We start from the raw sequence: 18,066 nt of genomic DNA on the forward strand, positions 1-18,066 counted from the left end.
CAGTTATATCTCTAATTGGCAGTATTTTGCAAAGATTTTGGTTTGGAGAAGGTGCATTTTTCAGTCTTACATTCTGATCTTTGACCTAATATTACATAACCATTTAAACAGAGAAGCAGCCTCAGTACATCAAAATTATTGTTGCAGTTGTGATTAACTCAATCTACACAGAAACTTAAAGACTGTTTGTGTAGACATACATGCTCACTGTACATACATTACATAATTTTCATAAGATGATTGCAAAAATATTTTTAAAAAACACTATCCAAATCTGCTCGAAATACATGCCACACAAATATACAATGCACACTTGGTAAAAGCTGACAGTTGTTGCTGTCTGATACATTATGGCTTGTGCATGTCAGTGTCAGCTTCTTCACATATACAGTACACATCAGATAAAAGCTAGCAACTTTTTCAACTTTTACAGTGTGGCTCATTTATATCAGTGTTAGCTATTGTGCGATACACTGCAAAGCATGGGTGCTGCTTTGGCAATGTAAGAGCATATTTATCCACTGTAATCATAGATATAAGTCAAATCTGTCAATGACAGAAACACTGTATCTTGAATATAAATAGAAAGTTGTTCCAGACTGACCTACACAAATTGATAGTTTTCACATGTTGTGTACAGTACTGTTTGGTTTTCCCCATGTTTACATGGTGTATGATTAATCACTTCAAGGAGAACACAAACTGGCTTTTAAATAGTCATAAGAACCTACTCCAAAAATTGACTATTACACCCCTTTATTTACAAAGACAAAATTGAAAATGAACCTTTAGCTGAATTCAAGAAGCCAGTCAAATAGACTTCTTGTTGAAAGGCTTCCTCCCTCCTCCTGCACTTTACAATATTGCAGAATTGCAAGAAACAGATCTTTGAGCTTCCAAGCTTTCTTGTGAGCAGAGTGGACAACATCTAAAAACTGAATTCATACAAAGAAATCAGTGATTGCATAACAGTGCCTTGAAACATGTTACTATATTGTCAAAAACTTGAAATAGCAAGCTCTGACTTGAAAAACCCTTAAAACACAGTAGTTTACTCATTAATTTTCACATTGCTAAAAACTGTCATTTTATTACAGAGCAATAAATGTGTCGGTCAGAATCCTTAAAGTAACAGTAGTAGAAGCTGTGAGTACTGGAAACCTCTTTGTCCTGTGTAAATAAACACTGTGCAATTGACACCAGAGATCAGAGAGCCAGAGCTGTAAATCAAATAATGTTTTCCCAGGGACTGAGTTATAGTCTTTTTGAGCTCTCAGCAAGGAATAAATGATGAGTTTACAGAATCTCCAAATTTCATGTCATCTGCAAATTTTTGAACTGTTCACAGTATAGCAAACTTTAGCTCATTGATATATATCAAAAAGCAACCCATAGGGAATAAATCTGAATATGCTGTTAAATAATCATTACTTTGTTTTACTAAAAACCAGTTTGAGAAAAAAAACTCATCACTACTCTGTTTCATGTCACTCAGCTAATTTTGTGCCTGTGTTGCTATTGACCATGTTATTCCCTGAGCTCTAACGCTCCTTACAAAGCTGTTTGTAATACTTGACTTTTTAAAAAAACTTGTTTTAAAGAGCCTTGGAAGAAATGTCAAACATACTATCCTCATTTATCCTCTTTGTAAACTCATCAGGAACACCAGAAAGTTAATTAAATATCATTCTGCCCCCAACGAATCCAAGCTGGCTTGTCTTAATTAACTTGCGGTTACCTCAGTAGCTATTCATTTTGCTTAGAATAATTGTTTCTAAAACTTCTCCCACCACCAAGTTTAAAATGACCTTTAATCAATATTTCAAATGTTTTACATTAGTTAATACTTTAATACTGGCAGTCTCCATTCTGTATGATAGTATTCATGTTCTTATTTTCTAATTGTAGAGCTTAGCTGTAAGTTGTCTGTTGTAGTTCTGACACCTATTAATAACAGAAGTACAGTCATCTGTTCTGCAGGGATCAAGATTCATTTCGAAGGTAAAGCTGTCAGGCAGCTATTTATTGCTTGACCTAATGCAAAACTGCCAGGTATTTACCAATCAGTCTCCTGCCCTAGAAATTACAAATGATACAAGAAGCACTATGTGAAGGAGACAAGAATAACATGTCAGCAATTGCTATACTTAAATGAAACGTACCTTTTGAATCTTCTTTTCCTTGGATTTTTTGAAGTAAATCACTGGAAAACCAAGTTCAGAAGCAGCTATCCACTGCAAGATTGCTCGCAATTCTGAGTCAACACATTCAGGGCTCACGTCAAAATTCAGCACAAGAAACTCTCTGTGGCAACTGACTGCACCCATTGCTAATTGAGATGTGCTTTCTGAAAGACAATTAAAAATAACCCTATGTTCATTCATGTGGAATGATTGACAATCAGAAAGTTACTTGTTTGATTGTCCAGCCTTACCATCCAAATGCTCCGTATTATGTCTCACTGGCTCCTTTCCGCTTACGAGTTCACTGGTAAAACAAAGTAATGATTATTTAACAGCACATTCAGATTTATCATGTATAGTGATAGAAGTGTTTCCTCTTTGGTAGTTGATTCATTTCCCTATTTGAATTTTTATGTGTAACTTGCAATGCTATTTTCCACATCAACAAGACTAGAGAAGTTGAACTTTGTTGTGCAATTTGGCAGATGGAAGTTTTAGCGTAAAATGCAGTTGACCAGAACATTCTTTATCCAGGATATATTCACACTTAGACTTGTGCATATCTAGACTGACATTTTTAGGTTGAAGTCTTGCACAGGCACTGGGACCCTTACATTAGACCCACAGAGCAACTGAATCTTCCAGGTGGTATCCAATTACTTGATCATATTCGCCCTCACTATTTTCTCTCGAGGTTGAAGTCCCAGAGATCCACTCCCTCCTTACTGTTTTGAGGCAAGGGTCACTGGACCCGAAACACTAACTCTGCTTTCTCTCCACAGATGCTGCTAGACTTGCTGAGTTTTTCCAGCAACTTCTGTTTTTGTTCCCTCGTTACTGCACTAGAATGTCAACTTAGGAAATAAACACAACCTACAAGTCTTGAAGTGCTAAAGAATAACTTTCTTTCCTAACGTTTGTGAAGAAAATATCATACCTGGGTAAAGCACGTGATGAAAGGGTTTCCTGGTAGGTATCCAGATCCACTAAGCCAAGGCTACTCGAAGCGCTGCTGTTCCCATTGCTAATGGAAACAAAGAATTCAAAGTTAAACAGGAATATTTCTCTACAACAAAAAACATCCTTTCAAAAGAAAGTATAATTAGTGTAAAGAATTTTCCCAATCCAATGGATGTAATTGTTTCACACCTATTTTTGCACAATCCCAGTCATTCAAATCACTTCCTATTCTTCTTACATTGATTATTAAATGCTTTGTGATATTTTTCTATATTTAAGAGGCAAAATCAAAGTAAGTTGTTGTTGGATCTTATTGACTTAACTGCATTACCATCTACTTTTTACATAGCATCCCATTTAATCATTCACAATTACTCTTAAAGCATTAAACCAATTCCCAGTCACATCTATTTTATAGATCGACAATGGATCACTTTTAGTTTACTTCTAATACACATCAACAAATTAAGCCACATAACGATGCAGCTGTATAGAACTATAATAAACCAAACTACTTCCGTTAAAAGTAATATGCTGAGCTAAGCTTTTAGACATTCTGCATTCATTTATTTTTTAAAGCCCAGGGCGCAGCCAAATTTAATGTAGCAAATTCAAGATCTAATTACATTAGTGTAGAAACTTCAGACAATGCTTTCTATTTATATTTTAAATTGATTTATTAACCCAACAATTAAATATGACATGAGACTAAGATTATCAAATGAGCTATGCTTATCTTTGGCATATACAATGTGTTACAACTTGATAAAACATCTGCAGTTTTCACCTATACTGCATAGCTCCAAGTCCACCTTTAATCATTGAGACACTTACAATAATGTAACACTGATTACGACAGGGCTAATTTTAACATTTTGAAATTAGTGTTCACCAAGTGATAATTTCCTCAAAAGCAGGTGATTCGACATAGTGCCGAGTTAATACCATTTTGCCAGGGCCCTGGTCACTAGTTGAAACTGGCATGTTTCACATTGAAGGCCTCATTAAATGTGCAAATTGAAAATTTTGTGATGCACCAAGAACTCCAATTACCATTTTAGGATGGAAGGAATTTGTGCCTTACAGGATCTCAGGGCATCGCAGCCCAGTAAGTTGCCAAGAAGCAAAATTATTGTCATGATGTGGGGAAACAGAGCAGTCAATGTTTGCAGAGCAAGGTCTCACTAATAGCAATGCAACAATAACTATGTTATCTGTTTTAGGTGTTCATTTATGGATCCGAGTTGTCCAGCACATTGGGAGAACTCATTTAATGTTTTCAGTCAAAGAAAGAAGAACAGTCAATGCCGCATTATGTTGGCACTACAGCGGAGTTGAGAGTGCGGTGCTGAAAAAGTACAGCAGGTCAGGCAGCATCTGAGGAGCAGGAGAATCAAAGTTGTGGGCAAGACCCTTTCATCAGGAATGAGGCTTGTGAGCCAAGAGGGGTGGAGAGATAAATGGGAGTGAGGGTGGGGCTGGGGGCAAGTTACCTGAAAGTGCGATAGGTAAATGGAGGTGGGGGTAATGGTGATAGGTTGGGGAGGAGGGTGGAGTTGCTAGGTGGGAAGGAAGATGGAATGGTATTTACAGAAAGCGGATAGGGGTGGGGAGGGAAATATATCTCTGGTGGTGGAATTTGTTTATAGGTGGTCAAAATGGCAGATGGTGATGCGATGTATATGGAGGTTGGTGGGGTGGGAGGTGAGGACCGGAGTGTCAGTTTAGATCATGTGCTCAACCTTGGAGTACATCTTTAACCCATGATATACTGACTTGGAGGTAAATGTACAATTTTAATTATGGTTGACAACTTGCAGACAAAAGGACCTGAACTGAGTTTCTCAAGCCTATCCATTCAATGAGCATTCATGGAAGAACAACCTTTCAGGAGACAGCATTCAAATCTGCAGGCCCAATCAGGAAACTTGAGGCCAGCAGCCCTACAACATGAGGTATACAAGCTTGAGGGCACCTCAACATAAGGCTACCCTTGACTGTCTACAAATCACCACTATGTGTGGCTTCAATTGCATAATCTGGTTGCTTCTCTCTGTGGAACAGGATGGCACCTTTATCTTATTCCGTTCATTTCTCTCAGTCCAAATGTGTCACCCCAAATAAGGTGTTATTCAGCATTGGTGAGCAATTTAAACAGCTGAGCACATTGCTCAGAATGCTGCCTTTGTGTTTGGAGTAAGGAATGGGGCAAAATGAAAACACTAAAACACATTTTTGCATCACTCATATCCTGGATAGCAATAAGATGGAAACAAACCAGAATGTGAGAAATGATAGAAATTTCACCACAAAATTGATTCATTTGAAATGAACATTCTAAATGCTGGTGAATGTGTTTTGTCAGTGAGAACTCAAGATGTTTTCTATCATTTGTACTTGTTACAAGACATGCATTTGGTTCATGAATACAGTCTTAACAGGTTATGAGAATTATTACATACTATCCTGCTTGCTAGTAAAGATAGAGCTCTGAAGTGTATTATCTTGGCAGGAATACATATTGGTATTTAGGAAATATAAGCTGACATACGATTTCCAGATTCTCATTCTCCAAATAAGTTCCATTAATGAAACTAGACTGTTAGTTTGAATCCTTCTCAGAATATTTTCATTAAAGAATGAAACATTGCTAAAATGCATTATCATGAAGATTATCTGATACTTTAAACATATACACAACAATTCAGACTTTGGTGGGCATCAAATTAATCCTTGAAAGTGATCAGCATGCTGTAGACTCATTTCCGATTGCATTCAATCAGTGTGCTGGTACTAATCATCATAGAGATATTTATCAACACTAAAACACCAAACCTCTATGAGAAAGGGCATACTTTGCCAGAGCTTTTCAATTGCACTTTTCATCGAAAGAAATGCAAAGGTTAGGGAAAAACAACAGTTTTTACTTTATGAGAATCGAGTTCTCGTTGGTTTGCAATTTTCAGGATCTGCTCTCCCAAATATTATTCTGAGATACATAAGACAATGTTATATTCAGGATGAAATTCAGATATCAATGAAATACTCACAACACTTGCAGGTAAATTAAGAATATGTAAGCTATTCAATTTCTCCAAAACATTATTAAACAAGGTTGTGTCTATTTTCATTTTTAAATATAATGGTAATGTTAAAGTGAGACATATTCTCACAATTGAAGCTCATATATGCAATATGAGATTGAACAGACTGATAATAGGGTTACTAATTTATACTGTACCTTAAGTTGTGCTTGTATTAAGTGCGAGGAGAAAGTGAGGTCTGCAGATGCTGGAGATTAGAGCTGAAAATGTTTTGCTGGAAAAGCGCAGCAGGTCAGGCAGCATCCAAGGAACAGGAAATTCGACGTTTCGGGGATAAGCCCTTCATCAGGTGCATCAGGTATTAAGTGCACAAACTTCTTTCATTTTTGATTTGATCCATACATCGCTTCAATAAATGACAGCACTTGCTTGAAATGTGGTTGCACCTTAAACCCACTTCACTAGAAGAGATTTGGGGCAATGAAATGAATGATGCCATTAAACACACACTAAACCTCTCTGACTACATGCTCTTAGGAAGCGAGGAGTTTTGCTTTGCATATAGTTTAAATTGTGTCCCCCATTAAATCAGTTGCAAAGGTGAGTTATTGGACTCGAATCAGTAACTTTCTTTCTTTTTCTGCTGATGCTGCCAGACCAGTTGAGTTTCTCCAATATTTCCTGTTCATATTTCAAATCTTCAGTATCACCAATATTTTGCTTTGGTGGTATTTGCTGAGTTTGAACTTGTCTACTCCCCCCTACTATCCAACCAGAAACCAATATCCACTGAAGACAGTGAATCCTTGAAAGTGATATCTATTAATAATGCCAAACAACTTGTTTAATTTTCACATGAAATGTGAATGGTTGGCAATATTGTGAAGGCTTTGAGGTCAATCCAAATACAAATTGGTAAACTCAAGACAGGGATTGAAATGCTCACCCGTTACCACCAAAACTATATCCACAGAATGCACACCTTTCTTAATGATGGGTCCAAGATCTTTTCCATTGGACTTGTAGCTCAACATGACCAAACAACCTTGTTCAAAAGAAAGCTAAAACAATTGTAAGAACAATGAGCTGCTGGGTGATATATATGATGGAGTTCAGCCTCACAACTTGCAAAATCCATAAATGCATAGGCTGACGAAGACTCACTGGACTCAAAACCTGCTGAATTTCTCCAGTGATTTCAGTTTTGTTTGCTACCTCCAGAATCTGCAGTTCTGTGTTTCATTTTATGCAAGTGGTATCCAAGATATGTAAAAGTGATGTTTATTTACACTCTACCTTTGTTAAGATTGGTTCTGCACAAAACAAATTGGATGAATTGCTGCAATCAGATTTGAGCAAGTTTACTGCAAACCTAGTGAAAGATTCTTCACATTTGCAAAGACGATACAGGACTTCCACATTAACAGCAAAGTGGCATTCGAATGTCCGAATGGATGATGTTGAATAGGCAGGCAGGAGGCTGGAAGAACACAGCAAGCCAGGCAGAAGTCCGATGTTTTGGGTGTAACCCTTCTTTGGGACTGGGGGTGGGTGTGGGGGAGCTGCAGATAAAGGGGGTGATGGTGGCAGGGTGGTGAGGTGGGGATTGGTGAAGACAGGTAGACCTGATTGGTTAATGGGTGGAATGAATCCGTTCAGTGGTAGAGAAGAGTGGAAGGGATGGAGAGGGGATGGGAAGGGAATTGGGAAAGGCGGTTATTTGAAACTGAAGAACTCAATGTTGAGTCTTCCAGGCTATAGGCTACTCGAGTGTAAGATGAGATATTGTTTCTCCAATTTGCAGTGTGTTTTGTTGTGGCAATCGAGGAGGCCAAGGCTAGTTCTGTCGGAAAGGGATTAGTTAGGGGAATTAAAATGGGTGGTTTGGGTCCCTGGATGGAGGTGAGGTGGGGGGAGGAGGTGGGGTGTGCTGGGAGGTTCTGCATATTTTCTGATTGCAGGAGAAGGTGGCGGGGGGTTGGACGCAATGGAGGGCGGGGAGGAGTGATGCAAACTAAGGACTATCGAAGGGAACAGTCCGTGTGGAAGGCAGAGAGGGGTGGGGAGGGGTGGTGTTCTTGGTGGTTGTGTCTACTAGGAGTTGGTGGAAGTGTTGAAGGATGATGTATGGTGAGGACAAGGCCGACTGTCTCCACTTCACCACCCTGCCCCACCACACCCTTTATCTGCAGCTCACCCTACACCTACCTCCAGTCCTGAAGAAGGGTTGCACTGAAAAGTTGGATTCTTCACCTCCTGATGCTGCCTTGATTGCTGTATTCTTCCAGACTCCTGCTTGTCTACTTTGGGTTCCAGCATCTGCAATATTTTTTTGTCTCTAACCAAATACATGATGTTGCCATGGGGTCCTCACTAGCCCAGCTCTTGCAAACATTTTTGTTGGATTCCATAAGAAATATGTCTTCTATGGAATGACACCTAACTTCCTCCCCTTTGTATACTTTTGACATGTAGATTACACATTTGCTATATTTGAATTCACAACTACAAATAAGACTTTCCAATGTATGTCATAATGGGTTCTACCCTGCATTTAAATCCATGTACAAAATGGAGCAATCAAATGAGATGCTGTTGAGAAAATAACTCTACTACTGTCTGCTACTCTTTATCTTCACTTGGAGTTGGATTCCTCTTGTACCATGCACTATAAAACTTATTTTAACTGGAACACCATAAATAGGTCCTGAGCCATTTGTTAACCGTGCAAGCACAATGCTTAAATATGGCATGTCAAAGCCATCCTGTGGGATAATGACTCTCCTGAATAGATCACTTCTCACTGTATATTGGGTGAACTTATGAACCTGCAAAGTGCCCAGTCTACCTCAGTTTACCATCAAAGAGTAAGGTAACATGCCCGGTTTGAGTTTAAACTTAACTTGGCAGTTAAATGCCAGTTATCATCTGGTGCATTCTTCCTTGCAAGGCCGTTACCAATCAGAGTCCACTTGCCAAACAATCATCACTCTCCTTTTATACAGGATGAAATGTTAGTTTCTCTGTGTATTGGTATTTATTGAAAATTGTCTTGATGTCCAAGACAAAGATGCTTTAACGAAATGTTTTCTTTTTAACAATACTCAAGTTCTGTATCACCAAACTTTCATTAGATGATTCTCTGCTATGCCACTCATTTTATTACTTTTCACAACATCATGTGTAATTAATAGCATAAGGTACACAAGATGCTTTAATCTTAATCAGTGAAATGTCTGATTAGACCCTAACATTTTATCATCACCCCAGAGTGATCAGGTAGTAAATTTAAATAGCAATCGTACAGTGTCTTGACCTTCACTAAATCAACTTTGATGTTCTTTTAACAACCTTTCACTAAGGTGAAGATAGCTACTGCTGTCTTCTGCATGGTCTTCTTCATTAACGAGCTGTGACCAGCTCCCCATGCTATCGTCGCTGGTACTCAAACTGCATGGAAGCTCATCAGCTCCGACCTTCTCTGTTGCTGCTGGTGTCGGATTCTTCAGAACGCTTGTTGGGACAAAACAAAAACAGAAAGAGGAAATGAATTAACAGAACATTACTGAATAATTGATTCAAATATTTTTCCTCCTGCTCCATTTCCTTTCTATAAACCAATCACTGTACAGGAAAATATTTGCATGGCCAATTTCCTGGGGCCTTGCTTATAAGGCCTGCTAGATTGCTCTTTCACATACCATTGGGATGGAACAGGAAACACACCAGGCAAAAGGTACGACATGTTGCAATTCATTGCATGATCTGAGCCTCCTGAATTCACTGCATGGGTGACTCGGGCAGCTTTCTATACTATGGAGACAAGTTTCCAATTTTCCACTTTTCCACTTTGTTGAAAGGACTTCTCACAGAGAACTTGGAGCTGAATTCAACTGAATATACAATTGTGAATGTTTGTAAGCTCTGCCTGTTTCTGGCAGGCAATGCTCCTCAATGGAACTTTAAGATCAGAAAGTCACCCTTTTGTGAAAGACCAATGTACTGACATTTTATTTAATAGTTGCAGCTAAACTGTAGGGGGGATATCATGGTTATTATCTATACTCTAATCACAAATATATGATAGAACCAGGAACTATAGCAATAAAGTTACAATCAGTTATAGATTCTATTTAGTTGCTGTGCAACCTGCCTGGTTTTCACTTTTGGATGTTGTGGTAAACCAACAGTATGGTTTGGTATCCAAATCAATTCTAAAGAATATTGGTTGGATAACAGGGAATTAACCAATTTGGTCTGCCACAGAAGTCAACCATGAAAAATGTAAATTCAATGCAGTTTTAATTACAGGGGTCAATTAAGAACAGTCACCACTTTTTTTCCTCAAAGGTTTGGACGTTAAAAGTTAATAGTTACACATCATAGTGGCCAACTGTCAAAGTACTCTCTTTTGGATCTGTGTTTCACACTTAGACTCTACTCTGATGGGAGCAGAAAGAAATTTCTGCAAGGTTGAATTTCTCCCATGGATTACAAGTGAGTGAGTCTCCTAGGTACCCAATCACGTTTCTCAGACTTGCTATCCCTAGATTTCTAGCTTTCTGATCTCTGCTAGAGAAATATAAATTATAGTGTTGCAATAGATTAGTGCAGAGCAAATTATTAGGTCTATCAAGTTTTGAAGCTTTAAAAGATCTGAGACATGGGTCCCAGAACTAGAAATACTGATTTTTCAAAAAAGGACTTTATAGTAACTCAAATGCCTTAATCCATGAGGTATTACATGTTTTGTTGCTCTAGTTTGAGATAAATGAAACAAATACTGTTTTCCATTCTCCCCTTTGTGAAGTTGAAGGAAATTTTCATACAAAGATACAAAACATAGTCGCAGACCACTCAGCTCCTGAAGACTGTCTGTCATAGAGTCATAGAGTCATAGAGTCATAGAGTCATAGAAATGTACAGCGCGGAAACAGACCCTTCGGTCCAACTCATCTATGCTGGCATTCAATAAAATCATGACTGATCTGATTGCACTTTAAATTCCACATTCACATCTACTCCTGATAACTATTACATTCAATTTTTCAATGCATCAACTCCAGTCACAGACTAGCTGACTATATTGGAACCTTCCAAAAAAAAGGTTTGTTGTAAAAACAAAGTTACAGATTGACCTGTTAGACGAGTGAGGAAGTCCGTTGTGTATAAAAAGAACTTAACACAGAAATATCATCTCTTTATTGACTGTATGTGCTGTATTAAAACTGCAGTTAATCAGATATACTTTGTTTAATTAGTTTCATTTAGATTTCTAGCAAATTATTGTATGATTTAACCATGCCACACATTTTAAAATTTACAATAAGCACGTTGTCATAAGTGGTTTTCTCCTATCTGGTTATATTTCTTTCTGTCATGTGCCAATTGCCAGTCTCTTCCACTCTCTCTCTCTTTCTATATCTCTCTTTCTCCCTTGCAGCATCCCTCTTATTAACGCATATGACATTCACAAAGGAGAGTTGGAACTTTATGGTTGTGAGCTTATAGACCAGAATTTGAGGTAGTAATGTGTGTAAAACTGTTAGCATTCACTGACATTTGTTATGGTCCAGGCCAGACCCTCTCAAAACATTTCAAGAAAGTAGCCCAGACCCTAACTTTGCTCGTTGTTTTAAGCAGGTGTGATGTGAATATTCCAGGAGGGATGCGGCTGGTCAAATCACTCAGTTTCAAACAAAACAGAATTTATTTACAAGATTACTGAATGAAACATAAACAAAAAATAACAACCTATCCGAAAACTCAACACATTATTCCAATTTAATGATGCTGTTCCAAATATTTGCAACAGTTCCATAAACCTCCCTCGGCACAAAAGATAAAACCAAAACCTGGACCTTACATGTGAAAAGTCAGAGAGAGAGAGTACCAGCCTGGACTTGCTTCTCTGGGGTTCTCAGGTAGCTTCACAACTGCCTGACTTCCTTCAGTGAGTAGCCAGACTGTCAAAAACCAAATCAAACCAAAGAAAACCTGAACTGGGAGGACTGGCCACTCCCTTTCCTTGTACAAGTATTTTTTTAAAACTTAAAAGCCTTTTGCCTTAGGCAGTATCTGTTAACTATAATCAAATTGGCCTTAAAACCCTTCAAACACAGACTTTTCAGTCCGTGTCTTTTACGACCTCTCTGGGAAAAAAAAGCCAAGGACAAAATAAACTTGATAAAAGGGCAGCATCCAGATATCCTTATTAAAAAGTTCACTATCAATATCCAAAGATGGCTTCATTTTAAAACCCCTTAATCCTAAATTGTTAGTACTGTACAATACACATATACATTACATTGGCTATAAACATGCAAACATACACAACTACATTCTGTTTTAGTCTGTTGTTCTCCTGCCACCGCACACCTCCATTTCTCATTCAAGCCTCGACAATGCATTGGCAATCATGTTTTCAAGGCCTGCCACATGCACAATGTTCAAACTGAATGGTTGCAACAACATGCTCCATCTAAACAGTCTGGCATTTTTGTCCTTACATTTCTCCACAAACTCCAATGAGTTATGATCAGTGTATATGGTTGTCTCAGATATATCACTGGTAATATAAACATTGAAATGTTGTAACACCAATACCAAGCTCAAAGTCTCCTTGCTGATGAATGTTCAATTGCCTGGAGAAATCCCAATAGTTTTGTCTATCTTCTCGTCATCTTCTTGCAAGAACACAGCAGCGACACCCCACATTACTCGCATCGATAGCCACCTTGAATGGCTTTGTGTAATTAGGTATGGCTAATTCTGGGGCAGTGGTTAACACAACATTCAGACTGTCAAATGCTTTCTGATAGTCTGCTGTCCACTGAAACTTCATGCCTTTCTTTAGCAATTCAGTGAGTGGAGCAGTCACACTGCTAAAATTTGGTTTGAATCCACTCAATCCAAGGAACTGTAGTACTGCGCCTTTTATCATTGGTATGGGAAACTCCCCAATTACCTTTGTTTTTGCATCCTGTGGGTCATTTTTACAGGTCCAATAACATGCCCCAGGAAAGTGACTTGGGCTGTGGCAAATTCACGTTTAGCCAGGGTTATCACCAAGCCTGCCTTCCGAAGTTGATCAACCGAGTCTGATAAATGTTGCAAATGTTCCTTCCATGTGCGACTAAAAATCACCAGGTCATCTTTAAAAATGATACAGTTGGGTAATCCGGCAATTATCTTATTGGTTAGTTTCTGAAATGTGGCTGGTGCATTTTTCATACCAAACAGCATGACTTTAAACTGATAGTCCATTTGACAATATGAAAGGGGAAATTGCCTTTGCCCTTTCTGACAAAGGTGCCTACCAGTATCCTCTGAGCAAGTCCAAATAAGAAATATAAGTTTCTTGTCACACTTTTTCAACACTGTCTTCCAAACACGGAATTGGATATGCATCAGTCTTTGTAACTGCATTGACTTTGCAATAGTCCACACATAACTGTTGGGTGCCATTTGGTTTTGGCACCATTACTATGGGTAAGCTCCAGTCACTGTAACTCACTTCGATTATGGCGTATTGGAGCATGTGTTCAATCACCTTTTGAACCTGTGTCTTCTTTAGAGAGTTATGCCTATAAGGATATTGCATAATTGGAACAGCATCTCCTATATCTACATCATGCATAATTAGGTTGGTATTTCCCAGCTTAATTCCACATATCTCCCCATGTGATAGTAATAACTTTTTCAGGTCATTTCGATTTTCCTCTGGAAGGTAACTCAATAATTTTTCTCAATTTTTGACAACTTCCTCATTGTCCAACTTAATTTGAGGAATGTCTAATTCAGAATCCTCTGAACTTGGTTCTTTTCTCTGTGTTGTAACCAATAACACAGTCTCCTTTGGTTTTCTTTCCCTGTCAAAATACTTTTTGAGCAGATTCACATAAACATACTCTGTGAGATTTCTTTTCATCTGGAGTCCCTTTCAAATGTCCACCTCACTCAATTTCCTTTCGATTTGATAAAGTCCACTAAACCGTTCTTTTAAAGGTTCACCTATCACTGGAAGTAACACCTTATCCGCGATAGCAAAATTTCAGGTTTTTGATTTCTTGTCTGCTTCCTGCTTCATTGTATGCTGTGACACTTTTAAATGCTGTCTAGCCAACTCCCCCACTCGATTTAATTATTACCTAAAATTTGACACACAGTCCAAATATGTGGTCTCTGAATTATGGCTTACTAATTTCTCCTTAATCAATTTTAGCAATCCTCTCACTTCATGCCCAAAACTAATTCAAATGGACTGAATTTGGTCAATTCATTTGGTGCATCTTTGATTTCAAAAAACACAAATGCAATTCCCTTATCCCAATCATCTGAGTATTCTTGACTATAAAGAAATGGTCTTTTAAGTCAAATGCCATCTTTCTAGTACTCCCTGTGACTCTGGATGGTAATGCTGTAGATTGGAATAATTTATTCCTAAGCTGCTCATAACTTCCTTGAATAACTTTGATGTAAAGTTTGACTCTTGATCTGATTGTATCTCTGTAGATAATCTATATCTAGTGGAAAATTTGAGTAATTCCTCTGCAATCCATCTAGCTGTGATTTTGCATAATGGAACAGCCTTTGGAAATCTCGTGGACACATCCATGATTGTTGTACAAATACTGATTCCGACTTTTTGTTTTAGATTGTGGTCCTACGCAATCAATTAAGACTCTTATATTAAAGGTGCGGGTTTTATTACTGCCTGTGGTTTTCCAAGTCCCTGATATGTATAACATGTGTAGCAAAATTCAGCTACATCCTTGAGCAGTCCAGACCAGTAAAACTGTTTTTGCATTTTAGCTTAAGTTTTTCTCACTCTTAACTGACCCCCTAGTGGTAGCTTGTGCGCTACTCACAACACCTCCTTTCCAAAAACCACTGGCAATAGGTGATAGGGGCGGCATGGTGGTTCAGTGGTGCGCACTGCTGCCTCACAGCACCAGGGTTCCAGGTTCAATTCCAGCCTGGGATGACTGTCTGTGTGGAGTTTGCACATTCGCCCCGTGTCTGCGTGGGTTTCCTCTGGGTGCTCCGGTTTCCTCCCACAGTTCAAAGATGTGCAGGTCAGGTGAATTGGCTATACTAAATTGCCCATAGTGCTAGGTGCATTAATCAGAGAGAAATGGGACTGGGTGGGTTACTCTTTGGAGGGTCAGTGTGGACTGGTTGGGCCGAAGGGCCTGTTTCCACACTGTAAAGAGCTAAAGATGTCTGCTTTGTTATCTATCTGCTCCTGGTTTGTGTCAACCATTTGATCAAACAGGGTGTCTGCTAATTCCACTTCAACTTCCTTATCTGTACTCTTTGAAATCTCCTGTTTCAACTAATGACTTTCTGACCTCATTACCACAGTCAGGACAAATCCCAGGATATGTGTCCTGCAATAGTTCAGTTGCCTGAGTTTCCACTGGCTTTCCAAGCAGCAGTCCCACCTGTGAGCTAGCTATATTGTCAGTAAGGACAAATTGTATTCCTGGAGCTGAGAGTTTGTCCAGTATTCCTACCCGTGACTTCCCCATGCTTCACTGGAAACTCTAACCTCACTTTACATAATTGAGCATTTCTTGTCTCGCCATGAATTCCTGATACTAGCACCTTTTCTGGCAATTGTCCTTCAGAGATACATATCTCCTCATCTTCCAATGTCACAGATTGACAGGATCCTATATCTCTTTATATTGTAACCTTTTTACATGCGGCCCCTGGCCTATGTGAGTAAACATTAGTTTTGTAGGTATATGGTTTAAGAAGATCTATCACTGTCACAACCTCCAACCAGGTTGTACATTCTGGTGCAGCTTTCTAGCCTCCACTGTACTTTCCATTGCCACTCCAACAAAATTCACTGGCTTATCCTGTTTTCCTACATCTGGCTTCCCAGTGCTTTTCCTAACCCGTCAATACTGTGATTTCATGTGGCCTACTTTATTGCAGTGAAAACACTAGAGCTTTTAAACTTCTCCTCCCCCTTCAAGAGTTTCCTTTTAACTCTGTGGTGAGTTATCTTTATGATCTTCACCAAGATTTACCTTTCCCTTTTCACATGAGGATTTCTCTTTTCCCCAACTTCTTTCACTCACGGATTGAAATTGATTTTGGAAGCCAAACTTTTACTTATGGGCCAACTCATAATCATCAGCCATTTCAGCTGCTAATTTTGTTGTTTTAGCTCTCTGCTCTTCCACGTGAGTTCTTATTACTTCAGGAAGTGAATGTTTGGGCTCCTGTATAAGTACCAATTTCTGAAGTTCAAACTCCCTCTCTTTTTTTCCTTTTCTCTCTCCTTATCTCTCTCGTCTCTCGTTCACTCTCTCTATGTCTTTCCTCTGCTTTTAATCATAACTTCTTGTCTTTTGCCTCTAACTCAAGCTGCTCTATTTTCAATTGAACATTAACCATCTCTTAAAGATTCTGATGGCATTTCCAACAAATTTAGAGCTGAACTATTGCTGTAATTATCTCTCCTTTCCTCATGAAAGTAGGCAGCTCCAGCTTGTCTGCTAATTCCAACAGCTTGGCCTTAATCATCTTTTCTAAAATCCCCAAAGTCATTTCTTCTAACCCCTGAAAACTTTTAGTGACTGAAAGACCCATTGCTATCCTAAGCACTGTTTAAACCAACCGAAATCAACACACAGAACAAAAGACACTAACACCTACCATTCGCTGCCTACGAGTCCAACAATCCTAATCCCAAATCAGAAATACAGAACAATCCCGCAAAGAGCCCCCAATCTGTTATGCAGCAGTCAAGATTAGAGTGGTGCTGGAAAAGCACAGCAGGTCAGGCAGCATCCGAGGAGCAGGGAAATTGACACTTCGGGCAGGAGCCCTTCATCAAGATTGATGACCTGGTTGTTGCAGTGAGAGAGAGACTCACTGAGATCTTTGTAGAGAGAGGCGGAAAACTTCTTCAAGGTAGGCATCCTTGCAAGAGGATTCACAGTAAGGTTGAAATCAACTAGGCGAAAGTGAGGACTGCAGATGCTGGAGATTAGAGTCAAGATTAGAGTAGTGGTGGAAAAGCACAGCAGGTCAGGCAGCGTCTGAAGAGCAGGAAAATCGATGTTTTGGGTAGGAGGCCTTCGTCAGTAATGTTATGCACCCCCAGGCCAGACCCTGTCACAACATTTAAGAAGGTAGCCCAGACCCTAACTTTGCTAGTTGTTTTAAGCAGGTGTGAAGTGGATATTCCAGGAGAGATGCAGCTGGTCAAACCATTTATTTTAAACAAAACAGAATTTATTTATAAGATTACTGAATGAAATACAAACAACAGAAAACAAAATACAGAATAATAAGCTATCTGAAGACCCAACAGATTATCCCAACTTAATGATGCTGTTCCCAATACTTGCAACAATCTCCATAAACACACTTGGCACAAAAGGTAAAGTCAAACCCAGGGTCTTACACATGAAAAGACAGAGAGAGACCTCCTTCTTTGGCTCCAGCAGCTTCACAAAAATGCCTAACTGCCTTCAGAGAATAGCCAGACTGCCAAAAACCAAATCAAATCAAAGAAAACCTGAGCTGGGAGATATGGCCACTCCCCTTTTCTTTAAACTTAAAAGCCTTTTGCCTGAGGCAGTACCTGTTAGTTATAATCCAATTGGCCTTAAAACCCTTCAAACATAGATTTTTCACAGTCTGTGTCTTTTATGACCTCTCTGAAAAAAAAAGCCAAAGACAAAGTAACCGTAATAAAGGGGCAGCATCCTCTCACATTACTCCATAAAAGTAATCGCAAATTAACGATCTGCACCTGTGCAGAATAACGTGAAAATCCTGAGGTCGCTATCAGTCACACATTGCTTCTCCAAAGATTGTACTTTTGTGTTCTGTCCACTCAATGTGCAATCCCT

The 18,066-nt window shown here is 38.9% G+C and overlaps 1 protein-coding gene across 1 annotated transcript in view; it reads right to left on the reverse strand.

The window, feature by feature from the left end:
* Nucleotides 1-788: 788 nt before the first annotated feature.
* Nucleotides 789-18,066, reverse strand: part of sphkap (SPHK1 interactor, AKAP domain containing) — an 89,968-nt gene continuing 72,690 nt past the window's right edge. The window contains exons 8-12 of the mRNA XM_060834430.1: nt 9,539-9,700; nt 3,121-3,207; nt 2,435-2,487; nt 2,163-2,347; nt 789-935 (exon numbers count right to left, since the gene is read on the reverse strand). Of these exons, the coding sequence (XP_060690413.1) occupies nt 789-935; nt 2,163-2,347; nt 2,435-2,487; nt 3,121-3,207; nt 9,539-9,700 (634 nt within the window). The remainder of the gene's footprint in view (nt 936-2,162; nt 2,348-2,434; nt 2,488-3,120; nt 3,208-9,538; nt 9,701-18,066) is intronic.

The sequence above is a fragment of the Hemiscyllium ocellatum genome, chromosome 13 (genome assembly GCF_020745735.1).
Source record: "Hemiscyllium ocellatum isolate sHemOce1 chromosome 13, sHemOce1.pat.X.cur, whole genome shotgun sequence".
NCBI classification, from domain to species: domain Eukaryota; kingdom Metazoa; phylum Chordata; class Chondrichthyes; order Orectolobiformes; family Hemiscylliidae; genus Hemiscyllium; species Hemiscyllium ocellatum.